The following is a 17214-nucleotide window of genomic DNA, read 5'->3' as shown; positions in this document are numbered from 1 at the left end:
GAGGAGGCACTCTGTCCCCTCACCCAGGCCATTGATGAAGAAGTTGAACAGGATGGGACCCTGTCCTGAGCCCTGGGGGACGCCACTAGCCGCAGGCCTCCAGCTGGACTCCACGTCACTGATGACGACTCTCTGAGCTCTGCCTTTCAGGCAGTTCTTAATCCACCTCACTGTCCGCTTTTCTAACTCACACTTCCTGAGCTTGCCTGGGAGGATGTTATGGGAGACAGTGTCAAAAGCCTTGCTAAAGTCAAGGTACACAACGTCCACTGCTCTCCCCCCATCTACCCAGACAGTCACTCCATCATAGAAGGCTATCAGATTGGTTAAGCAGGATTTCCCCTTGGTGAATCCATGCTGGCTACTCCTGATCACCTTCTTTTCCTCCATATGCTTAGAGATGAGAACCAGAATGAGCTGTTCCATCCCCTTACCAGGGATGGAGGTGAGGGGCCTCCTTCTTGCCCTTCTTGAAGACTGGAGTGACTTTGGCTTTCTTCTAGTCCTCAGGTACTTCTCCAGTTCTCCAGGACCTTTCAAAGATGATGGAGAGTGGCCTGGCAACAACATCCGCCAGCTCCCTCAATACCCGTGGGTGCATCCCATCAGGGCCCATGGATTTGTGGATATCAAGCTTGCCCAGAAGGTCTCTAATCCTATCCTCCTCAACCAAAGGAAAGTTTTCCCTTCTCTGGACTTTCTCCCTCACGTCCATGCTGCAGGATTCAAGGGGGCTGCCCTTAGCAGTGAAGACTGAAGCAAAGAAGGCATTCAGTAATTCTGCCTTCTCTGTATCCCTTGTCACCAGGGCCCCTGCCCCATTCAATAGCAGGCCCACATCTTCCCTAGTCCTCCTCTTGCTGCTGATGTATTTGAAGAAGCCCTTCCTGTTGTCCTTAACTTCCCTTGCCAGACTCAATTCCAGCTGGGCCTTCCTTGCCACATCTCTACATACTCTAGCTGCATTCCTATAATTCTCTGAAGTAGCCTCTCCCCTCTTCCACATTCTGTGTATTTTCTTCTTCTGTCTGAATTTGGCCAAGAGCTCCTTGCTCACCCTTGCAGGTCTCCTGCCCCGTTTGCTGCACTTCTTACTCATAGGGATGCACCACTCTTGAGCTTGGAGGAAGTGATGTTTGGACCCACCTTCCTTCTAGGGCCTTAACCCATGAGACTCCTCCAAGTAGGTCTCTGAAGACCCTAAAGTCTGCTCTCCTGAAGTCCAGGGTTGCAATCCTGCTTATTACCTTAGTTTTTTCCTGCAGGATCGTGAACTCCACCATCTCGTAGTCACTGCAGCCAAGGCTGACCCCAGCCTTCACATCTCTAACCAGTCCCTCTCTGTTGGTAAGGACAAGGTCCGGCAGGACATCCTTCATCGTCGGCTCCTCCACCATTTGCGACAAGAAGTTATCATCAATGCATTGCAGGAGCCTCCTGGACTGTTTGTGCCTTGCTGTGTAGTCCCTCCAGCAGACGTCAGGCTGGTTGAAGTCCTCCATGAGACCCAGGGTCTGTGATCGTGAGGCCACCTCCAGCTGTCTATAGAAGGCCTCATCGACTTTCTCTTCCTGGTATTTCCCCAGCTTGCAAGGATGGGACAACCTGGGCATCCATCTAAGAACTTAGTGATTAAAGACCCTTGACAGAGCAGGGCTCCAATACAGTGCACAGCAGGATTACTGAAATTGAGAAACGATGAACATTTAGGGTTCACTGACTGCAAACCATTTCCATTTGACCATTGCCACCCTGAACAGCAAGGAGCATCCCCCATCAGGCATGCTGCAGCTGCCTTTTGGACTCCTCTGCCATCACTAAAGCAGCAATGCAAAGAGTCAGTCTCACATGAATTCATGGAGACACGTCAAACCTGTGCCAATTGCTTTGATGGCTACCACTGATTCAGATGGCTCTTTGGGCAACCTGCTATCATGGTCCTCTGCTGCACCTCAGGCTCAGTCACAACCAGTCCCCATCCTTTTCTCATGCCTTATCTCCTCTTTGTGCCTTTGGTTCACAGGTCACACTTTCAGATCTTTGGCTCCTTCCAAAATGTTGGTGATATAAATTTTGCAGTTGTGGAGCAAGACCCTGATTATACTTCTTCGGAAGTCCCTTGGCAAAGAGAGGCCACCAGACACTACCAGCCACTGCTTGGTACCCCATATTCCCATACCTTGGCAGCTTTGCCCAAGACTTGCCATTCTGCTTCCTCCTCTAGGCCCCCATCACAGGCCCTCATGTTTCTCCTGACAGTGCTGGGCCATGACCAACATATCATGTTACAAACCTGACCTGCACTTTGAACTAGCAACATAACATCTCTTGCACAGCTCCCAGGAGGACCCGGTCTCCTCTCATCCTGAGTGAGCCCCTTCTCCTTCCCCTCGCTGGAATGAATGGCTCCATGCATACATCAAGTGTGTCTGAGACACTTGGCATGGACCAGGATAGATGCTGATTTCCCAACTGTGCCAAGGAAGTAATTGGGAAAGTGCTGTTTGGTAAGTGCCAAAATTATGCCAGTTAATGATCTGATGAGTTAGATCTTAAGAGTTAACGAGCTCCTGGGAGCATCCAAGGCACTGCTTACTTTGCCAGCCCAGATGCAGCCAGTGGCTCTGGGGATATGTGTTTTGTAACTGCCCTTTGCTGTTGTTAGGACACAGTTTTTGCTGCTGAATGTCATTTCATCTAGTTCAGAAGCTGCTTGTAAAAGGATAGCAGACCATATGAGTCTACCGGGGCTCCCTCTCCCTGCAGGCCCAGATGGGTCCATCTCTGCTCAATTTCCCTGGCTAACCAAATCAGCTGAAAATTTCCCATCAGCTAAAGACCATATATTCAAGGAGCATCTGTGTCCTGCTTGCCAGTCCAGTAAGCAAACTGCAAGGTGCTCATCAGAAGATTCTTACCATTTTGTGTCTCCCTGGGTAAGCTCAGCTGTGGAGGGTCTCATGGCAAGCCAATGCGAAAATAGCCCCTGTGTGGGACCTGCAATGTTACTGGGAGGTGAGGAGAAAGAACTGCTTCCCTTTCATTCAGGGGATAACAATGACTGCTTTCCTTGTCTTGCTTGAGGAAAATCTTGATGTCTCTGGAAATATCCAGACAACCAGGATGACAAATGTGTACAACAGCAGCACAGAGGCACTCTAACCACCAGCAACAAAACAACTGTAACACTGAGAAAGGACTCTGAGATGGGCATGTTTCATAGGGACTGGATGGCCATAGGCACAGTCAAGCAGCAAATGCACCAGCTCATTCTAAGGCTCATTTGCATCTGAACTTGGTGTAGAGTAGAGGAAAGGTGGTCATTCAAACACGGGGAGCCCTGGTCTGGCAGCAGGCTCCTCCTAGCTCTGCACTGCTGCTCACCCAACCCATGCCCCGAATGCCGCACAGTTGCTCCCTGCAAGCACAGTGTCCCTGCAAGGTAACCTGCCCTTGTGTGTAGCAGCCCCCAGAGTTCACCACCTTTTGCATCTGCATTGGATGTTGTGTTGGCATAGGCATCAGCAGGCTGTCTGCTAGGGCCTATGGACCACTAACCCCAACTCCTTCTCTCCAGGTTGCCTCTGTGGTGGACTGTGCAGTTCATCCAGCCCTGCGCACTTGTTTGCCAGGTGAGTGCTTTACCTCTGCAGCTGGGATTGGAAAGTCTGCAAGGCTGAGCTGCCAAGGGTTGCAACACAAAGCCTGGCTTGCTGGAAACTGTACCACAAGATCCTGCAAGGCTAAGTACCAGCTGGATACAAGGAATGCAGAATAATTTTGGTATAGCGTCTCCCTCCCACCCACACAGTGAGCAGCCGGATGGGATTTTTCTCTTAGGCCACCAGCCTGCTTGTGTGGCTACTCTCTGGCCTCCTGGGCTACCTCCCAGGAATGTAAAATTGTGTAGGTGGTGGTAGTGTCCCTGGATTCAGCCAAGCACTGGGCACCCATCATGCTGTCATTGGGTCCCCTTTTCTCTCACAGTCTTCATGCGGACAGATGTGGTTCCAGCAGGAACATGGAAACCAACCTTGAATCTTGCACCAAAACTTTGTGTCTTCCTTCCTGGATGGGGAAGTGCATGTCCCATTGCTGTGGAGTGATTGCTGACATGGTAAATGCAAAAGGTGAGTGAGGCTGTGGATAAAGACACCAGAGGTCAGCACAGTGATACTGTGGTCTGGTATCAGAGGCACCTTAGCTCATTGCATGGCATCAGCCGGGGAGGTGTTACAGGAGATGCAGTTATAATGTGCAAGGCCAGACCAACTAGAGCTGATGGCAATGGAAGTGGTGATCTACAGGGACCTACAATATGACAAAGTAATCTGGCTTTTGAGGAAGAAATGTGTCTTGTAAGTAGAACAACAAATAAGGTGTTACCTCTTCTTCAGGGTACCAGCAAAGCCTCAAGACCTCTCACATCTATCATATTGCTAGGTTTTGCAGTGCAAATCTTTACACCGCAGCTCTGTGTCCTGATAACAACTCTCCCAAACCCAGTCTGTCTGGTTATGGCATGATAGGAACTGGGGATTGCTGGACACCAGAAAATCAGAGCCTGCCTTTCCTCAGTGATGCCCAGGCTGTTCCTGGTGAGCACCCGAGGTTGCAATGAAGGACGAGCCTGCTGTTAAGCACACCACCTTTCTTACACCGCAATTCCCATTCTGACAGCAATTTTTTTTCACATTTGCAGGTTAACCATCTCCCACCATTTACCATAGGCTGAGGAAGTCAGGCAGCTCTGGGAACTTCCACCCAGTTGGCTAAGCTAAACTCTTTGCACATACCACCAGCTATTGCATGCTGCCCACATGGTGCAGGAAAGTCCATGTGTGATGAAGGTAGGCTTGATGCAGTGGGGTCACTAGTCAGGCAACCATGAACAGATGGAATCCCTGCTCCTGTGACCTGGGATGAAGGTGTAACACTATCTTGCTCTTGATGTGCTAATCTTGCTTGTTCAGCAGTGCCTGTCTGAAATCTAATAGTCTCTGAGCCTTGAGCTGGCTCAGATCTGTGTTGCCAGCTGATCTGGTCGTGTATATGTCCAGTTAATGCTTGTGAAGGCTCATGGATCCACAGTATCAACTACTAACTACTGTATATGCTTTTTAATCTGAGTAGCTTAAATATGTGCACATATTGCACTATAACCTAAAGATGATGAGCCTCAACCTTGGCCCTTGACAAGGAATGAAGACTCTGCAGGTTCTCCTAACTTCAATGCTGAAGATAAATAGCCAGGCTGTTCCAGATGACAGCAGCTTTTCTGACACATGCAAAGGAGAAGAGCATCTCAGATAACCAAATGCACTTGGGTTAAAAGAACACATCTTAGACAGTAAAGATTTCCAGCAGACAAGACATTTTGTATCACTCAAAATGATGGTTGCAGCCTTTTGGTCAGATCTAAAAAGTAGCCATGTGATCTACAGGAGAGCCATGAGTAAGAGATTAGTCCTGGCAAGGTATCTGGCTGTTACTGTTGTCCACTGCTCAAATACACACTCAGCTGTGAGTACACTTGCAGAGGTTTCTGGCAGTGCCTGTGTTCACAGGCATGGGAAGGGATCAAAATTACTGTCAACTGGTGCTAGTTCAAGAGTGAAATAGAAGTTTAAAAACCCAAGCAGAATAACAGCACCAAAATTTCAGCATTGTGTGCAATGGTGGCTGGTGCTTAAAGAAATAAAGCTTAAAAAATGAGCATGGAAATGCAATGAAGAATACAAACCTAGCCGACTGGTGGAGGAATGTCTGAATGTCATTTTTTTTTTGAGAATCAGATCCTGGAATATGGAAACTCATTGTAAATGCCCTTTGTAGCCTCCTTTGCCCCCTTCCTATATCCTGGACAGCATTGAAGGATCAGAAATGAAGGGATTCAGAAGGCCCCGTCCCCTCTGCTTCCACCTCTCCAGGAAGAAGCAGTCCAGCAGGCTGCAGCACCAAGGCACCTCTTTGCTTTCTTCCACAGCCTGCTGCCCCTGGAGAGATGGTGCGGCCACTGTCCCACGCAGAGCTGCACACCTGCGTGTCAGTGGGAGGATTTTGGCCCACTCCAATATCTTGCAAAACAGATCTTGTCTCAAAATTTTGCAGAGGTAAATGCTGGGGCTGTCAAGTCATCCAAAATGGAAAGAAAGTTTTCTTCAACCAACTTTCTGTATTTTGAGGGGACAAATAATTATTTCTGACTCTTGTGGGGGCGTTCCCATAGCAAAGCTGCACCAGCACCTGCTGCCTGGAAAGCATCACCTGGGACCCCTGCCTGTGGCCCGTGGCTGGCATCTCCATCTGCAGGCATCACCAGAAAACAGTGCACTCCAAGGAGGTAAAAAATCTTTCCCCCCTGCCCTTCCTGTTTTTTACCCAGTTTCCAGCAGCAGTGCTGGCAGTTACTAAAGAGCTGAGCAGCTGTGGGATTGATAAACTGTACTGATGAAGCCATCTCATTGCTGTATGGCCGTGGTTGCCTTGATCCTGGAAGGTCCCGGCAGCATCTCCCAGGAGCTACAGTTTTGCCAGGGCACTTGAGTGTGTAAAGGAAGGAGGTGAAGAGCTGCAGGCACAGGGCTTGCCATGGCATGTGACATATATTTCTGCAATACCTGTGCTGTCTCCTGGCCCAAGCAGGGCTGGGGGCAGCTTTGTGCGTTGTCCTGTTTGCGTGGTGGAGAAGGACACGACGCCATTGCCAGCTTTGTGCCTGGCAATACTTCAGCCAACATCAAGCCTCTTCACTATGAGCTTTGTAAACATTAATAATTCTGAATGAAAGCAACACCATGGCCATGCAACACTATAAAATAAACTCAGCTAGTTTAGCTATTATTTTATCCAAGGAAAGCACATGCTATATTTGTACTCATTGTTATTAATGACATATTAATGCACATTCATTGAATTTATCTTTCCCTGAAGAATGAGCTATATCAGCTTTGTACCTGCTACCCATGGCATCCCTGGAAAAGTAGGATCAATCATTTATTCTGAAAGGGGCCCAGAAATGTATTAAAAAAGAGAAAGTGTGAAAATTGTAAGGAAAATAACACTGAATACTGACAGATACTCTCAGCATTTCTGTATTTAAAAAAGGTTTGGTCTCCATCAAAGGCAGCATTATAGATGAGAGGTTTCTGCTATTCCTTTTGAAGTGCTCAGTGTTCACATGGGGCTTTGGCATTTTTCCCAATTGTCCCCAAAACACTTTAATAAATACTTGCAAAGGAATCTTAACATTGGTGAAATAGCCACAGAGGAAGGCCAAACCCAGCACTAGGCAGCTAGCCCAGAGTTGGGATGTGGGGACTGGCTATACCGTTCCTGTATTTTTTCCATATGAGATATATAATTAGGATATTTGCCTCATATGGATATATCCTCATAGGATATAAGTGCTAGCTGGCAGTATCCTCTGAATCTGAGTACCTGAGGTATGTCTGCAAAGAACCCCCTGATTTCTCTTATTTCATTTTTGCCCTGCATTATTCCTGCTTTAGGTTTACCCACCTGCTGAACCATCTCAGCAGGGAGCAATGGAGCAGGTCCACATTGACTGACCCACCTGCAACCTGCACTGTTACAGTGAAGTGATCACAAGCTGGCCCTGAAGCTACCGTCACATTAAAGATGCAGGAAAAACATTCTCAAAAGCAACACGGGAGTCCTGCAGAGGTGAAAAAGAGCTCGCCTTGAAGATACTGAATGTCCTTTACCTACTTTGGACTTCTCCATTATTTAAAAATGCTCAGCATAGTATAGGATACAACCCTAACAGAACTTGGAAAAAGAGGATGATTGCTCTTGCACTTACGCATACCTAAGACATCAACTAGACAAGGCAGTTTCTTTTCTTCTCCTGTACGAACAAGTTGAAGACTGTGTTAAAGAGGTGTTTCAACATGTGCGTAACACAAACTCATGGGGGTTTTCCCTAGTGAGGACAGGCTTGAGTAGATCTGTGTACAGCCACATAATTGGGCTTTCAGGAGAGCAAGTGTGGGCAAACTCTGCTGCTAGATTCAACTAGGATAACATCTGCCTTCATGGACCCTAATCAGCAGCAAGCTGTAGCCCGTGGATGTGGGTAGAAATGGGAATGGCTGAATTGGTAGCCAATGGCACAGCCAGTGTCTTGGAAGAGCTGGACTTTCTGGAGTTTTCTTTTTGTTTGTTTAAAATCAAAGGGTAAAACGCAAACAGCTACTTGGAGAGGCTTTGGCACAGCCCCAGGAAAGGCAACAGAAATTTTCACTGTGGGTGTCTTTACCAGGACAGGACACCCTGCGAAGCAGCCGCAGCCACAGCCAGCGTCGGCAGGGAAAACCAGGCTCCCTTGCATATACCTCAGATGCAGGACTGTGTGTGGGGCCAGGAGGGACTTTGTGTCCTGCCATCAGGCGAGAGACTGTTCCCACCTGCTATAACCCAAATCATGCAGATTTTGATTGGAGTAAGTTATTCCTCTCTCAGGAAAACCACCAGCGGCTGTGGCAGGATCCCAGAAGGAAAGTTGCCCTTGGAGGGTCCGAGGAGGCTGAGGTTAAGCCTGAATGGGCTGCAACCAGGACAAGCAGGCAAAACAGGGCACTTCTCTGTGTATGTGGAAAGACTCAAATGAAGAGCTTTGAGAGGTTTAGCTGATGAGACCCATGGGAAAGAGCAGCCTGAAAGTGCTACTGTGCATAAGCATTGCATGTATGACAGATCAGTGTTTTCATGTGTTGGAACAGAAGAAACATGTCATTTCTGAGTATTCTGTGAAGGAAGGGGTTGAAATTAGGTGCAACATCTGGAGACCTCCCTTTGAAACAACACAGAGGTCAGATGAGTGAAGGCAGTGGATGCTCTGCCTGCATCCCTGTGCCGAGCCCTGTGCCCACCTTCAGCGCCAGCCCATCGTGGTCACTAAGTTGTCCCAAGACGGGTCCCCAGGCACATGCTGCCACAGAGACGGAGCAGCTTCAGCCTCCTCTGGGAACCAAGGAAATTTGGCACCCTGGCAAAGCCAGCCCTAGGAAAGATCAAGGGATCTGGGTGGGTCAGGGAAGGACCACGGAGAAGCTGGCACTGGCCCCACTCCCTGCACCAGCCTGTTAAAATAACCTGTACCTCCTGGGAAATGCATACAACATGTCAGGTCTGGCTATGGACACATCAGTTACCCGATGCAGGCAGATCTCCAAAGCTTTTACTCAGAGAGATGCTCTGCTCTTTTTTTGTTTTCTTTTTTTTTTTTCTTCTTCTTTTCCAGGAGAAACCTTCCCCTCCCCAAAGTGATAATAGCAGTTATCAGCTTCATCATAGATATGACTTCACACAGTCTGTGGATCCCAAAATGCCAGTCTGCCCACTGGACCATTAAAATAGATGTCTGCTCTTAACCTTTGAATATGAATAAAGGGTGCCCTGCGTAATGGATTGAGGACTATTTGATAGAGACCATCTGCCCAACAGCTACAGAAATGTTCATGTTGTTCTTCACAAGAGTTCATTACTCAGAGATTAATGCTATAAAAACGTTGCAAGGGGCCTTATTTAGAAACAAACGGCTAATGCAAATCTGACAACAGAGAAACACCGGACTGAATCCAAGCACCTCTGCCACCCAGGCTGCAGTTATGCTGCAACCAGACAGACACTAACTTAATTTGAAAGGCAATGACATAATTCTGAATTAGCTTAATAGGACCTACAATTCCAACAGAAAAGCCTAAATTTATGTAGTAATTACCCAGAGCTTTCAGAGTTCAAGATATCTCAGTGGTGAGAAAATAATTACATAGCTTATAAAAGGGTGGTAAAAATAGATCCATTTATGACTTTTTTTTTGGTTAAATTCCACTTTTGCTAAATTAGGCTATTTTTGATTCAACATACAGTTTGCCAAAACACCCAAGCCAGTTAACAAGTTGAAGTTTTCTATTATTGGAAATAACTTGGATGTTATTTCATAAGAAGTGATTTATGCATTTGTACTATCCCCTGCCCCTAAGCACCCCCTCGCCAGAAGGACCCACCCAGAAGACTGCTCAGCCATAAAGCTTTGCCTCCCTCAGAGTTTTTCATTGACCTCTGCAGGCTTCACCCATTTTTGAACTTTGCCTAGATCAATGCTTAAATGAAACATTCTGGAGGACAAGCCTGTAATTTTCCCTCTCATTCCTCATTACCTCTCAGGAAAGCAGGTATGTTCTCAAAGGAGCTCTTCAAAGTTAGCGAGTGATTGAAGACGCAAAAAACTTCAGCCTCTGAAGCAGATCTGCTTTCCTTAAAACAGCTGTTTGGCACACAGGGCTGAGCCCCTTTCCAGGACATCACTGGCCTTTAATCAAATGGTTTCTGCTACTTTGGGAGAGCTCAGCCTGCCTTCAAGGCCCTCCCCAGTGTCCCGGGAGCCAGGCATGACCACTTCTCCCAGGCATCCTCCTCGAGGTGCTCCAAAAGGGCTGGAGCCTGGCACTTGTACCCAGCACAGCTTGCTGTGGAAATCCCAGCCCTACCTGCCCTGCACACATGATAGAATCACAGAAAGGTTGAGGCTGGAAGGGACCTTTGGAGATCACCTAGTCCAAACTCCCAGCTCATGCACAGTCACCTGGAGCACACTGCACAGGATCGCTGGATCCCGCCTGGATAGGGTGGGTGTGGAACATCTTCAGAGGAGGAAACTTCACAATCTCTCTGGGCAACCTGCGCTCAGTCACTCTCACAGCAAAGAAGTTTTTCCTCATGTTCAGACGGAACTGCCTGTGTTTCTGTTTGTGCCCACTGCCTTTCATCCTGGCCCTGGGCACCACTGAAAAGAGCCTGGCTCCGTCTTCTTGCCAGCCTCCCTTCAGAGAGTTCTTTGCCTTGGTAAGATCCCCCCTCAGCCTGCTCTTCCCTAGGCTGAACAGGCCCAGCTGCCGGCACCTTTCCTCCTCTGAGAGGTGCTCCAGTGCCTTCCTCAGGCGTGCAGGCTTTTGCTGCACTCGCTCCAGCAGCTCCCCACCTCTCTGGTGCAGGGCAGCCCAGCACGGCACCCAGCACTCCAGCTCTGGCCTCCCCAGGGCTGAGGGCAAGGATCGCCTGCCTCGACCTGCTGGCAAGGCTCTTCCCAGAGCAGCCCAGCATGCCGCTGCCTGTCTTTGCCACAAGGGCAAATTGGGGAACTAGTGGGTGACAGGAAGTCGAAGCCCAAAATATTGAACCCAGGACTGGAAAGTCTGAGGAGGCAGCGAGAAAGGCAAAAGAGAGATGTGCAACTAGGCAGTTGAGACCCAGCCCCAGTCTGAATGCCACCAGCCGGTGGCTTGCCAGCCTGCTGGACTAGCCCTATGGAGGTTAGCAAGTTTTCTGTCCAGGGAATGCCAGCATACTTCAAAGTAAAATGTCTGAAGTCAAAGAAATGAGAATTTTTGGCTAAGAGAACTCAAACTCTGTCATTTTTTTGGGGGGGGCTTTTTGAATAGTTACTCAAACTTGCCATTCACCAAAGACAGAAGCTTGGAAAGCAGCAGAGGCGAAATAGCAGAAAAAGACGAAAAAAGGACGACTTTTATAAAAGTAGACAAATGATGAGGGAAGTGCTGATGCCATTTTAGATGTGAAACCAAAATAGCTTTTAGATCTTTGGTACCTGAAAAAAAGGATATTGCACAGCGTTTGACTAAAAACGTAACTGACTCATTTCAAGATGCCACAACACAAACAAGCTGCGCGTTCAGATGCTGTGGTCAGAGAGTTTTACACATTCCTCCAACTACAGACACATGCCTAAGTCCACTGAGGCAAAGCTGGTGCTGCTGTAGGACCGGTGACCTTGTGCACCTAAATAGTCAACCACTTAGTCCATGCAAAAAGTACCATTAGTGTAAGAGCATCTGCAGCAATTTTAATACTGCAGCATTTTCCCGCAGACAAAATAAATATAAATAGGCTACAGAGAGACCATAAGCAAAAAATATGGAATATTTTTTGTATTACTTTGGGTTTTTTTGCCTGGCTTGTCCAGGGAAAGCAAAACAGATTTCTGATTAACTTAACTTTCAGGGTTTTGCTTGTCAGCAGGGTGTTGCAGCTGAAAGGAATGTTGGTTTAATAGCTCGAATTTGAATTTCTAGAAAAAAAAACCAAAGAAAACACTTCTCTGCTTGGCAGCACTGATGTGAGTCTGTATTTTAGCCTGACTTTGACCTAGCAATGCACCTGCATTTGGATTCTGCATGCATCCTACTGACACCTAACTAGTGCTGTGATTTAGCAGGCTATCCTACATAGCAAAAATCCCTTAATTACCTGCTTAAAACTAAGCTAATGCCAAAGCATTTGTTGATACTTCAGTACTTTGCAAAAAAGGACAGACTTCAGCAGCTAGTTGCAGGCTTGACGAACGCGGGGGAAACTGCTTTCTGTACCCCTGCAGCCAAAAACATTATTCCTACAGCATGGGCCTACGGACAAGGCACCTGTTTACACAGGCAGAAACAAGGTGTGTTTCTCTTTGAATAAACAGGCCACACTACTCAAGGGCTGTCAGGGAGAGGTGGGAGACACGGCGCCAAGCCAAAGGAGAGCAAGGAGGACCAAACCACTATGCAGAAGGGCTCCTGATACCACACATCCTAATACCTCTAAGTTTCCTGCCTTTAGTGCAGCAGGATCTCCAGGAAGAAAGAAACTTAAAATGAAACATGTCTTGGCCACAATGAGGACATGGGAATCAGTCTTATCCTTCAGCCATTTATGGGATTAAACAAATTTGTTGTATGGGTTAAAACAAGGCAGGTATTGACAAGAAAAGTAGTCTTTTATTTCAATTATTATTTCTTGGCATTAGGCAGATATTAAATAACACTGGAATGCACAAGACTATTAACATATTGACAGCAAAAGGTAGGAGGTGTAGCAAAGTTGAGGACAGCAGTGCGAGTCACGTCACCTCATATCACTCAAAAGCCATTTAAACGCAGCAACTACCAGAAAGTAGGACTCCACTGAGAAATACAAAATTAGGATTACTCCTTTCAGGTCTTTTGTTAATACAGTAATGCTGGAACAATCAACAGTAAAAATGAACAAATATTTGCATTCAGTAATTAAACATAGCGAAATATCCACAAACTGCTAGTCATGCATTTCTTTTTGAACAGCAATTTGGTAATGCATAAATATCACAAAAAACAATCTCCAAGATTTGAATAAATCACTGACAACTAGAAGAAACGAAGCTTGGATTCTATTTTATGCCTTAAATAGATGACCTAAATATTTAAAATTTTACTTCACCATATATATATAATTTATATATATATTAAAAGAAAGTAAAGACCATTAGATAAGTGCAAGCAATTTTCCTCAAAAAGAAAATTGGAACCATGCCCAGGAAAGCTGCTTTTTTTTTTCTTTTTTTCTTTTTTTTTGAACTTTCTACTCCATTCAGTCCACATTTTTTACATACTCATTTCTGAAGCAAAATAAATTACCTACCATCTGCTACGCTGGATAAAAGTCCTACCTAGTATCTCCTCGGGACTACTAGAACATCATCGTTCTTACAGACTAAGCGAAGTGGTATCTCACCAGCAATCTGAACTCTTTGTATCTGCATGTAAACATACCTGTCAAGTAACGTTACACGTGTAGAGTGAACCATAACATTATGGGGAAGCAGAAATGGAGCTGCCAAAGGAGAACTGCACTGGTGTTAGTGAGAGGAGCGAGGGCCGTTTCACTCAGACACACACAACCTGGCAATGGGATCTTATCCGCTAACTGCTGAGGAATGATTGAGAAGGCATCCATTTGCGAGCAAAGCTTGAACGACAAGCCAGTATTCTCTTTGCAAACTGTCCAGTTTAATCAGAATTGACTTGCGCTGCTCGGGTCACACTGTAACAATCGCACGATGGAGGGATCGCTCTTGGCACCTTTAATAAACTCTTCCAGGGACAGTTTACCTTGAAGGGAGAAAAAAACAAGAGAAAGAAAAAAAGTCATTCCTGATGCTGCCATCATTGTAGCTTAAAAAAAACCCTACTCACAGAAGATTTAGCAATATATGTACATTTAATTTATTGCAAATGCATCTAGGAGGGATTTATAGCGCAATGCATCACAGTCAAATCCTTCCCCAGCCTTTAAGCCCAAATGCATTATTTCTGGGTAAAACAATCTAGCATAATAAATGAAATTTTTTATTTTAAAAGATATTACCAAATAAGAAAACCCATTTACTCTAATATCGTTTGCTAGTTTTTGCCTTGAACCAGATTACACAAATTGCACCAAAACATTAATACGATGTCTGGCACCTGTCTACATGTGCGCTCTGAAAATGATGTCCATATTATATGACATTTTAGATCTAAACATCCCAAATCTCTTCACTTGGCACTGTGATGGCTTGTTGTGGCACGTAAGGTTGGACAGCGATGGTTTCTCCTACACTTACAGACCATTTGCAGGACCTGCTGGCTGTACAGGACGGGGACACTGCACAGGGCAGACCGAAAAGCCAACCTTGGACAAGCCATGCTTTCCCACACCTCACTCGGCTGTGTTTCTGGTTTACAAATCTTTGCTTTCCGCTGGCTGGGACTGACTGGATATACATCCATGGCTCTGATCCACGAGTCTCCGGAGGAGCGGAGATGAGGAGCGACCACCCCCGAGTCCCGGCTGGCACAGTCCCGTGGCGTGGTGCAGCACAGCGCAGCAGAAGGCCCCGGCTGCCTCCAGGATCTGTCCCCCTTGGCCGTCTGGCCTCCGGCAGGTTTTTCCACAGAGTGCAGAACCAGTCCCCTGCTCCAAAGCTGCCTCAAGCCCATAGCTGAACCCTGCCTTGACTAACATCACTGACGCTGTTCTGTTCAGTGCCCTGAACCGAACGGTGCCTCTAACATTTCCCCTCAAGACATACTACACAGTCACGGAGGTACAGAAATAAGCCATAATAATATGCAGGAGAAACGACAATTTTCCTGAACAGTCTGCAGAGATCTCCCCTGCTACAGGTACGAACTGCGGCCTCCCCAGCAGAGGGCAAGGAAAGGGGAGCTCCCCCAGGGTGATTCTTCCTTGGGGACTTTGCTTAAATCAGCGATGAGACGACACGAGCCCAAAGCACGAGTGAGGCTTGGTTCGGCTAGAAGCAGTTGTTACCAGTGCTTGCCAGCTACCCGGTCGTGTCATTTACTCCTAAAAACACAGGTCCTCACTCCCAGAAATGTTCCTGCATTTCAGATGAAACACAGGAGACAGGCACTGCTGTCTCTCTGAAAGGGCAGTCTGGTGGTCTCCCTGCTGCTCGTGCTCCCAGCCGCTTCCGGCCAGGTGCCCTAGGATGCAGGGAGGCACAAATTCATCACACTGTTTTTTACTAGCATGTTTTTAAGGTATCCACATTGAGATGGTCTCAGCCTCCTGTAGGAACAGCAGAAAGGACTGCACTCAGTGTCCAGCACCCAAATCAGGTCAAGTGTGGGAAAATGAGTAAATGTTCATCTTGTAGAAACATACAGAAGCTCAGAAACAGATGTCATACTTCTTTCCTAGTTCCAGGTTTTTCAGCTAATGCTTCCAAATAAAGCGTTTTCCTAAGTTTTTGTTAGTCTGGAAGGAGTACTTGTTAGGCTTAGGAAGTTTATCAGTTTTCCTCTTTCCTTGCAATACTTCAAAGAAAAGCACAAATCTGCTAGTAATGTCCAACAGTCAAATGGGGAAGTCAGCAAGAGCACATGTACAAGATATCTCTCTTCATCCCACTGGTCTGCCTGGCGGGGGAGCGAGCCCAGCTCCCGGCTAAGACTCGGGCTATCGCACACCTCAGCCTGTGCACTGCGTTACTTAGCAATGCATGGCTTGCAGGGGTGGTATTTTACTGGGAACAGGATGACACTATTTCAGTTATGAAGTGCAACAGATGGAAGGTATGTATGGCAGGATTTGCAATCACTACTCCGTTGCACATCTGTAGGTGACACTTTCTGCAGAAAAAAAAAATCTTTAATCACATTACGCTACCGCTCTCCACATAAAAAGTCATGGGATGAAGTGCTGGTCTTGCTGAAGTCAAAGGTAAAACACTCAAGGACGTCAGAAAGGCCAGGAATTTACCCTACGGCTGTAGTAGCAGATGCCAAAATGCAACCATAAAATTATTCTAAATAAAAAATAGCTTCTCTTTACATAAGGTCACATTTTTACAAGTCCGCATATTTCAGCACAGATCAGGTAGACTCATCTAAACCCTCACTCTCACTGAATATATCTCCTTTTTCAGTAGGAAAGAGCTTCAAATTTCTGCTCCAGTGGCTCCCCGCATTATCAACCGCTGATGCTGCCGAGCGAAGCCCCCGGCCGTCACGGCCGGCAGGGACGCTCCTGCCTTGGGCCGCTGTGCGGGGTGACTCCAAGGGAAAACGCCACCTCCGACAGGGCACAGCGAAGCATCTTGGCAGGCTGCTGGCGAGAGGAAATTGCTCCTCTTTGCCTGCAGGTTTCAATCCTCGGGGAATGAGCCGGCTCAGGTGGAGGGGTAGTCACGGGCACGCTGTCAGGTAATAAATACACCACAGGGCTCTGCGACGGGCTCGGGAGCTACCACCTCCCTCCATGCGCAGACTGCAGGGCAGTAAACACAGCAAGACCGGGTGCAACCGCGGCCGTCTGGAGGAGACTTTCCAGAAGAGGTTTCACCAGCGAAACGGCGGGCGGGTGGGAACAGCAGCTGCAGGAAACCTCAGGTGTGCCGGAGCGGCCGAGCAGAGGCTCCCGAGCGGCGACGCGGGGGATCTTCCCGCGGGGGAAGCAGGCTGAGTGCCCGGAGCTGGGGCTGCGGCAGGGAGGAGGAGAGGGGCGACGGGAGCCATCCTCTCTTTTTTGCCTTTACCACCCAAAAAGAGCCTCTCAGCCAGCGCTGCCTCCTCCTCTTTTGCTGCGGGCTGGAGGAGAAGAGCCCCGCGTCTCCCCCCGTCCCCAAGCACCGCCAGCAGCTCCGGCTCACGCCAGGCTGGGAAACCTTCGCTCCGAAGGCCGCGGAGGGCTGCTGGTGGGGACGTACCGTCATTGTTTGTGTCCATCTGTCTGAAGATCTTGTCTGTCCGCTTCTCTGGAGTGGATTCATCTTCTGGCATTTTCATTACCGATGAAACCATTTTGTAGATTGCCTGAGTATCAGAAAACAGAGATAGAGCCAAAAAACAACCCAAGCTATAAAGC

The 17214-nt window shown here is 47.5% G+C and overlaps 1 protein-coding gene across 3 annotated transcripts in view; it reads right to left on the bottom strand.

The window, feature by feature from the left end:
• Positions 1–12783: 12783 nt before the first annotated feature.
• Positions 12784–17214, bottom strand: part of HPCAL1 (hippocalcin like 1) — a 69599-nt gene continuing 65168 nt past the window's right edge. For all 3 annotated transcript variants that reach the window (XM_062573028.1, XM_062573029.1, XM_062573030.1), the window contains 2 exons: positions 17057–17162; positions 12784–13952 (listed from right to left, as the gene is read on the bottom strand). In XM_062573028.1, coding sequence (XP_062429012.1) covers positions 13855–13952; positions 17057–17162 — 204 coding nt within the window. In that variant the 3' untranslated portion in view covers positions 12784–13854. The remainder of the gene's footprint in view (positions 13953–17056; positions 17163–17214) is intronic.

This window comes from Rhea pennata, chromosome 3, assembly GCF_028389875.1.
Source record: "Rhea pennata isolate bPtePen1 chromosome 3, bPtePen1.pri, whole genome shotgun sequence".
Taxonomy (NCBI): domain Eukaryota; kingdom Metazoa; phylum Chordata; class Aves; order Rheiformes; family Rheidae; genus Rhea; species Rhea pennata.
This window is presented reverse-complemented; position numbering and strand designations above follow the sequence as displayed.